Source organism: Oncorhynchus masou, chromosome 23 (assembly GCF_036934945.1).
Source record: "Oncorhynchus masou masou isolate Uvic2021 chromosome 23, UVic_Omas_1.1, whole genome shotgun sequence".
Taxonomy (NCBI): domain Eukaryota; kingdom Metazoa; phylum Chordata; class Actinopteri; order Salmoniformes; family Salmonidae; genus Oncorhynchus; species Oncorhynchus masou.
In genome coordinates this window covers 9,443,590-9,452,804 of record NC_088234.1, presented here as the reverse complement: position 1 = coordinate 9,452,804, position 9,215 = coordinate 9,443,590, and the positions used below count along the sequence as shown (strand labels likewise).

General features: G+C 42.8%; 1 protein-coding gene across 1 annotated transcript; it reads left to right on the top strand.

Moving 5' to 3' along the window:
* Positions 1 to 286: 286 nt before the first annotated feature.
* LOC135510272 (zinc finger protein 41 homolog) lies at positions 287 to 7,162 on the top strand. The gene is made up of 2 exons (XM_064931076.1): positions 287 to 520; positions 4,414 to 7,162. Exons 1-2 carry the CDS (start codon positions 355 to 357, stop codon positions 5,241 to 5,243), a joined length of 996 nt encoding a protein of 331 aa, XP_064787148.1. The 5' UTR covers positions 287 to 354; the 3' UTR covers positions 5,244 to 7,162.
* Positions 7,163 to 9,215: the final 2,053 nt, after the last annotated feature.

Genomic DNA, 9,215 nt, shown 5'->3' with positions numbered 1-9,215 from the left:
GTTGGATGTTATCGACGCATGAAATGAAATTCCAGAAAAGGTCTCCTTGCATTTGTCCAAAAGTATTTCTTGTCAATTTTGACATAATGCTGCTCATTCATGATTATTGATGTAATGCTGTGTAGAGTAATGATTAACAGTCGACTCCTGATGAATCATTGATTATGGAAGGCTGCTTTGCACAGTATTCAACTCCCATCCAGCTGGCGGCGCTGTTGTGTGTTTCTGGGTTCACAAGCCAATAGAACAACGGATTTTCGAAGATTCCTTGACTAAAACACGGAAGTGGAATTGGAGTAAAGAAATACCCACTGACAGATCTGAATAGGCTACCCAACTCTCATTCGACTGAAAATGTATAAACTACAGTTGTTGAGTGTGTTTTTAAATGATCGTTTAACTGCGGCTGCTGTGGAGATTTTCGGGGAAGTAGAGAAAATGGTAGTGGAGTACCAGGAGGAGAATAATCGTCTACGGAGCCTGCTGCGGATCACACCGGACATAAAACTATGTAGAATAGGTTCGTATGTGGATCTACCGATAGCTTGCTTCGTCCCCTAATGAGCGATAAACATTGAGGGGGTTCGATTAATCCCGCCCGGACGCCTGTGTTCGCGTGTTTTGCATCGGCTGAAAGTTGATTGCATTCGATTTGGAGCTGGGCTGCCTCCTGGTGTTGTGCCGAAAGCTCCCTCTGCCAGAATCATAGCGAGCAAGTCGCAGCAATGAAGAATTGAGTGCGTGCCCGTTCACGGGAATGTGGAGCTTTTCGGCACAACACTGGGCGTGAGCCAGGTGCCCAGTTCTGAGGGCACAGCATAAAGTTGTGGGCTCAACAAAATAAAGGGACTTAATTAAGCACGTGTAGTAATTACTAGGATTCTGTGAAAACACCAAATACTACCTCGTGTATGTTGATTAGCCAGCCAAATAGAAAAAGGGACCAGCCATGCCTTCCTGGTTAAACATTTTTGCTGAATGAGCTTTATTTTGGTGGCCTCTGGCAGAGCCGGGCGAAGTAAGAGTGCTGCAGCCCCCTTACATTTTCTTTGCAACTTAAGTGCGACTCGAGTTTATCTTCTCTGAGAAAGACGTTACATTTCAATCTAAATGTCTGAACATTTAGTAATGCAGTGTATTGTTTCGTTGTTTTGGATATGGTCTAGGCCTATATGATCCAGACAATCTAAGTGGAGAACATGACACCTTTTTAAACATTAAACATCTTCTCTTGAGATTCAACTTATTTACAGTTCACTGCAAGATATTAAATGTCACAATGATTTTTGTTCTCCAAATTGTTATTTTATTAAAGCAAACATTTTCTTGAAAAATAAATTCAAGTAGTGGTGAGCTAATAACCAAAAAACATGTTTCCCCCTGTTATTAAACAACTAATTGATTGACTTTGGTTCAATTACTTGAATTCCATTTAGTTCCGTTTTGTTGTGCGAGCTCAACGTGCCATTTCTCTAGAGAGAAATCAAATCATTCAGGAGAGAAATTAAGTCACGACCTATATATGGGACGCTTCGCTGATTGGAAGTTGTAGTTTTCATGACGCAAATGTTCAACCTTGTCGAAGATGATCTATTATATTGACAAGACAGTCGGGTGAATGCTCTAACAATGGAAATACATGGCCTCAAAGATGGAAGGCAGGCGGGAGGAGGCGAGATCAGGTGGGCTCGTTCTAGCCAATGAGAGGGCAAATAGTCTGTAGTTGCCGTCCACCTATATCATTGCATTAGTAACAACAGAACCATGACGAAACTTCTTTTAGATCAAATAAAAGTCACGTCTCAAAATAGCAATTCAATTTGTTGACCAAATTCGACACTCTCATTGACCTCAAAACAAAAATTCCTCACTCCGCGTTCTTATTTTTGTGGATAACTTTTGGGCGGAGTAAACCTTCTTAATTTGCCTCTTCATCTCTGACCTTGTTCAGTGCAGAAACGTGGTAATTAACTACAATGACCACAATCCATTGTGCCTATTCTTTCCGGGCAGAGGCGGATACACACACAGATCATATGAAACCACATGAGAGAAATGTAGTCTACACAACGACGAGAGGGATTAGGGTAGATCTAATTTATTGATAGTTGAAGTAATTGCTAATAGAGGAGGTGTCTATCGTGTCCGGAAGCGACTTCACTATTCATATTCAGGATTCATCCAAACACCGTTTTTTTTTTAGCTTTGTTTTACTATTCATTGACAGTTACAGCTGATTTCGGGATTTGATATATATTTCCTCACCTTAAATATAAATCATCTGATTTATTTGTTTGTCTACTTTTTTTTTTTTTTTTGCGAACATTTCGACGCCAGCCCCTGATATCAGAGCATAAAAACTACAATCGCTCCTGAATTAGCCTAGTGCGCATGTGCGCCCAGCTATATCCTATCCTGTCCCAAGGTTGTTTCCCCCAGGTGTCCCTGGCTCAACTAGCTGGCAAGCTGAACTATGCTAGTTTTCGTCCTCATTGCCAAACTTCATAAATACTGCACACTCATCTTCAAAACTCCTTTGCTAGTTATACATTAAGACATTCGGGTTTGTTTTATTGAATAGTCATGACTGGTTTGAGATATCTATCGCAAGACAACGGTGGCGAAGGATATAATTGCTACTTAACGCGGATCCAAGTTCACTTTTGAGATCCACCGGCTCGTTGGGATATGTAGTGATTTTGCCAACACAGCCAGATATGTACACAGTCGTGTACCCTTAAACTTTTTAAACTTGACTATCGTATTTTTTGGTTAAATTAATATAAGTAATGCAGGAATGTCACGAGTTAATTGACATGAGGAAAATAGGAACTCAACAGAGCGCAGTGACTAATGACAAAATTACATCTGGACATGGAAAGAGCACAGTATGCAAATTAGGGAGACAAATTAACATATCTCAGCGATTCGCTAGGCTACACTGACGGTTCACTCACTTTAGAGTCACTGTCTGGCAAGTCCCGACATGGGCTTCATATCCTACGAAATTTAAAAAAAAAGAGATCTTTGGTTATTTGAGCTGTTCTTGCCACAATATGGATTTGGTATTTTACAAAATAGGGCCATCTTCTGTAACCACCTCAACCTTGTCAGAACACCACTGATTGGTTCAAATTCATTAAGCAGGAAATAAATTCCACAAATACACTTTTAACAAGGAACACCTGTTATTTGAAATGCATTCCAAGTGACTACCTCATGAAGCTGGTTGAGAGAATGCCAAGAGTGTGCAAAGCTGTCATCAAGGCAAAGGGTGGCTACTTTTTGAAATCTAAAATATATAAACATATATAAAATAAATAAACCCTTTTTTTGGTTGCTACATTATTCCATATGTGTTATTTCTTAGTTTTGATGTATTGACTATTACTCTATGTTAGTGTAATTTCATTATTCCAATATGTTTTCATTAATTGAATTCACTTTATGAGAATGAGAATATAATTTTATGAGAATTTGTAACATTCTAATTTGCATAAAATAGACAGAGACCAGTCTAATCAAAATTAGATAATAGTATTTATTCTCGGAGCGCGCTGCCATGTAACCACGAACAACAGTTTATTTACAAAATATGACGTCATAGGTTATAAAATATTCTTTCTCCCAACAGTTCAATAGTTTATTCCCACCCCTTTCTTCATCCATCACCATTCAGCAGACAGTTCCAGCTAATGGAAAACCTAAGAAAACTCACACTGCCTTAACTAAACATCCCAGAGCTAAGTTGAGTCGGTTCAACCATAGGTTAACGACCCTTTCTGTTTACTTAAAACCCCCCACTTCCAGTCTTCTCCAACCTGGTTGGAATGGTATTTATTTAATGTAATTACCCCCTGTTTCAGGCTCCACAATCCCTCACTTATGAATTCATATTGTTAATCAGATATAATAAAACAAGAGTACAAGTTTCATTAGTTATAGTTCTATCTAAAATGTAGATATTGTTTAGTCATTATTCATAAAATTCTTAACACTCTACAATCTAGAAAATAGTACAAATAAACATAAACTTTGAATGAGTATGTGTGTCCAAACGTTTGACTGGTACTCTGTGTCTGTGTGTGTGTTAGGTTTTGAATTGGATGGGGGGTGGCATCTAATGATTGGATTGAATAATTTCCTTGGCACCAACTGACAATGCAAACTAAGCATTGTTATCAGAACTGTCCACTGGCCACTGATATACCCTCCAATGTGGGAAAAGCATTGCCAAACAGACACAGACGGTATATACTTCACACAGCGGGTTAGTTTTATACTGCTAGACTGAGATACAATACCTGTCTAGAAACTGGCCCTAGCTACCTGGACTGTCTGTCTGAAGGCTGTTTAGATCTTAGAAATATATCATTCAAATGTATGATTCAAGTGTCTGCTCCTTCTCTCCAGACTCCCTGCAGCTCTCTCTCGCTGACTCTGAAGAGGAGGTTCCCCCTGAGCAGCAGCACTGTGAGCAGGAGTGGAGCCCCAGTCTGGGACAGAAGGACCCAGTGCCCACACAGATTAAAGAGGAACAGGAGGAAGTCAGGACCAGTCAGGAGGAGGAGCAGCTTCAAGGGGTGGAGCCTGATATCATAGAGTTCAATTTCACTCCTTCCTGTGTGAAAAGTGAATGTGATCAGGAGGACCCACTTCAGTCCTTGGCTCTTCCCCAAACCCAGACTGTGGAGAACAGAAAGAGTGGCTCTAAACCAGTATATCCTGAACCTCTTGGCACTGTGACCCACCTAAGGGGTCTGGACATTCCCTGTGATCCTCCAGATAATCAGAACAATGCCTCCAGCCACAGTTCAGCCATAAGCAGCAACCCAGTAGGACTTGACAGCAGCCCACAATTGGATCTGATCCCACCAATGGGGGAACTCTGCACCTGCCCCTTTTGTGGCAAGACCTTCAAACAAAAAGGAAATCTGTCCATGCACATGAGGATTCACACAGGAGAGAAACCTTTTAGCTGTGGTGACTGTGGGAAGAGCTTTATTCAGAAGGGGGACTTAAGGAGACATATACTGACTCACACAGGAGAGAAACCATTCAGCTGTAATTTTTGCTGTAAAAGCTTCAATCAGAAAGGGGACCTAAGGAGACATATCCTGACTCACACAGGAGAGAAACCATTTAGCTGTTGTTACTGTGGTAAGGGATTCATTCGCAAGGAGCACCTAACTGCACATATACGGACTCACACGGGGGAAGTTTCGGTCTCAGGCAGAACCTAACCACGCAGGAACTGATATAGATCTATGATCAATTTTAATGTTGAAAGCATTCTGTAAAATAAAGTTTGATTTGATTTGAATGATTGAGGTAATGATCAAACAGCACAGAGGATTGTAGGAAATTCACCGGTCTGCTGTTCAAAGTCTGTAGTTCTCTTCATTAGAAACAGGAATATCTGATCGTTTGATTAGGAATGCCTCTCGTGGTGATAAAGGAAGGGGTCAGGCTGATGTTGTTGATGCCACGAAATACAATTCCAGAAAATATCTCCTTCCATTTTCTCAAGAGTTTCTCATCAATTCAGTTGCTGCTCATTCACGATCTGAAATTGCGATTTGATATTGCGATGTTATTGCTGCTATTTGATATTTTCGTAAACATATCGCTCCCTATATGTCTCCTGCAGAGAGACAAGAGAGCATCAGAAAATGTGTTTTGATCATGGAAATAAAAGTGATGAAAACATGTTGGCTCACCATTTAAAAAAGTAGATGGAGAACGAAGCTATAGGTTGAAAAGTACTTGGGTTTTGGTGCTGTTACAGCCGACTTAGCCGTAGCTAACGCCATCTAGCAAAACAAATATACGTACTTTATTAATTATTTTACAAATCGATACTTGGGAGTCAGAGTATCGATATAATATCGTTCAAAGAAAATATTGCGATATATATCTGGCTAGATTTTGTCCCCCATCCATATTGCCGACTGGCTGTACTTTTGATCTGCTGGCTAGATTGTAACTGCAAACAGATCCATGTCTTCCTGCCTGTAGAGTAACCACACTTTTGACTCAAGAGAGGATGCTAAGTAGTCCATCTCTGAAACAGCTAGCTACAAGTCAAGTAGTACTTGGAAGTAGGCTTTACCACCCAACAGACACAAACATTATCAAGAACGCCTAGCTTCATCATCTAAGTTAGCTCGCTAGTTAACTAGTAAGCTAGACTGTTGGTTTATAAAAGCCAAAGAAAGCTAATCTAGTTTTTATGAATTTCTCATGCGTTTAAATGGCTAGATAGATGGCTAATATTGCCATCCAGCCAGGCTAATGTTGCCATCAAGCTAGACCATGAGCGAGCTAGCTAGATAACATGTATTGTGTACATTTAGAACTTCCCAAGATAGTTCACAAAGTTGTCAATTTAATCAAATGTAGTCAATTTATTCATTACTAAATGTAGCTAACATTAGATAGTTAAACCAGAGATAAGGCATTTGTAGATCTATATGATAGCCTCATTAGCAGCTAATTAGCATTTAATTTGGGATAGGGGGTAAATACAGGCAAATATATTGATAAAATGAACCTTGTCCGAGAGAGTTATCGAAACATCATGCCAGGGTAAGTCTACATGAAACACAGCCCTTATTTGAAGTGTTTCTAAATCCCCTCTTAGGAAAAATGGAGTGAATCAGTATCTCCCAAAAGATCAATTTAGCAAATGCAGTTTGACCTCAACTAACCGGTGCCCCCCACATTGACTCTGTACCGGTACCCCCTGTATATAGCCTCCACACTGACTCTGTACCGGTACCCCCTGTATATAGCCTCCACATTGACTCTGTACCGGTACCCCCTGTATATAGCCTCCACACTGACTCTGTACCGGTACCCCCTGTATATAGCCTCCACACTGACTCTGTACCGGTACCCCCTGTATATAGCCTCCACATTGACTCTGTACCGGTACCCCCTGTATATAGCCTCCATATTGACTCTGTACCGGTACCCCCTGTATATAGTCTCGCTATTGTTATTTTACTTCTGCTCTTGAACTACTTGTTACTTTTATTTCTTATTCGTATTTTTTTAACTGCATTGTTGGGTAGGGGCTTGTAAGTAAGCATTTCACTGTAAGGCCTACACCGGTTGTATTTGGCATATGTGACTAATAAAAATGGATTTGATTTATAAAGCCCTGCAGCAGATGTCACAAAGTCCTGATACAGAAACCCAGCCTAAAACCACAAACAGAAAGCACGGTGGTTAGGGAAAACTCCCTGGAAAGGAAGAAACCTAGAGAGGAACAAGGCACTGAGGGGTGACCAGTCCTCTTCTGGCTGTGTCGGGTGTGTCAGGACCCGGTTTCGAACCTGGGTCTCCGGAGTGAGAAACAGCCACTTAACCAACTGAGCCACGAATAGACAGCAGAACCCAGAAGATGAGGCAGACACAGCAGTACTTAAGACGGTGTATTTAATAAAGAAAAAATCCTAAAATACAAAAAATGGCAAATCCAAAAGGAGGTAGGAAAAACACAAAAAGACCTCAAAAGAAACTCACCAAAAATAAACAAAAACAAAAAACAGAATACCACAAGAACGTCACCCGGAATCGACAAGAGCACACAGAACACTAGGGCAGGGTGCTAACATACAAACACAGAGCACAGAACTGAGGGAAACAAAGGGTTTAAATACAATCAGGGGAAACGAGACACAGGTGCAAATAATAATGGGGATCAAGGGAAAAACATAGGGACAAAAAGCACAATGGGGGCATCTACTGACCAAAACCCGGAACAACCCTGGCCAAATCCTGACAGAATCCCCCCTAGGAACGGCTCCTGACGTTCCTACCAGCTCTCTCAGGGTGGAGGACCCTGAACTGACGAATGAGGTCAGGGTCCAGGATGTCTTTGGCAGGAACCCAGGAGCGCTCCTCAGGACCGTAGCCTTCCCAGTCCACCAGATACTGCCAGGACCGCTGCACCCGGCGGGAATCCAGTATCCGGTGGACGGTATAAGCCGGCTGGCCTCCAATGACAAGAGGCGGAGGGGGAGGTCTGTCTGCCGGGACAAGGGGAGAAAAAAACAACAGGTTTTAACAATGACACATGAAATGTGGGATTAATCTTAAGGGATCTGGGTAAGTGTAGGCGATAAGAAACTGGGTTAACTCTCCTGGCAACCTTGAAGGGACCGATGTATTTTTGGGACAGCTTGCGAGACTCCACCCGTAGAGGTAAGTCTCTTGTGGAAAGCCAGACTCTCTGGCCGGGGCGCAGGGTAGGCCCGGGACGGCGACGTCTGTTGGCTTGTTGTTGATACCTCTATGAGGAACGCATCAGATTAAGACGGGTCTTCCTCCACATAAGCCGACAGCGTCTGACGAACCTCAAGGCTGAACGCACTCTGACTTCTGCCTCCTGGTCCGGGAACAATGGAGGAGCATAGCCAAACTGACACTCGTGCGGGGACATACCAGTGGAGGAGGAGCGCAAGGTGTTGTGCGCGTATTCGGCCCAAACAATAAAGGATGACCATGTGGACGGGTTGTCACGAGTCATACATCGGAGGGTGGTTTTCAGCTCTTGATTCATCCTCTCAGTTTGGCCGTTGGACTCCGGATGGTACCCTGAAGATAGACTGGCAGAAGCCCCCATGAGTTGGCAGAAGGCCTTCCAAAACCTTGAGGCGAACTGGGGACCTCTGTCAGAAACCACATCTTGAGGAATGCCGAAGACTCGGAACACATGATTAATTACCAACTCAGCCGTTTCCTTGGCAGAAGGTAACTTAGTCAGAGGGACGAACCTGGCCGCCTTTGAAAACCTGTCGATTATGACTAGGATAGTAGTATTGCCATGGGATGGAGGAAGTCCAGTAATAAAGTCCAATGAGATATGGGACCAGGGTCTGTGGGGAACAGGTAAAGGGTGAAGGAGTCCTTGAGGGCGGAGGTGAGAAGATTTGCCCTGGCAGCACACGGGGCAGGCATTGACGAAAGTGGCAACGTCTTCTCTTATGGTAGGCCACCAGAACTTACGCTGGATGAACTCCAAGGTGCGACCTACGCCCGGATGACAGGTGAGGCGAGAGGAGTGCCCCCACAGAAGGACCTGAGTCCTCACTGCCTTGGGGACAAACAACCGATTGGCAGGGCCTCCTTTAGGGTCCGGTTCGCTAGCTTGAGCACGTCTCACGGTATCCTCAACTTGCCACGAGATCGGAGCCACAATCTTAGCA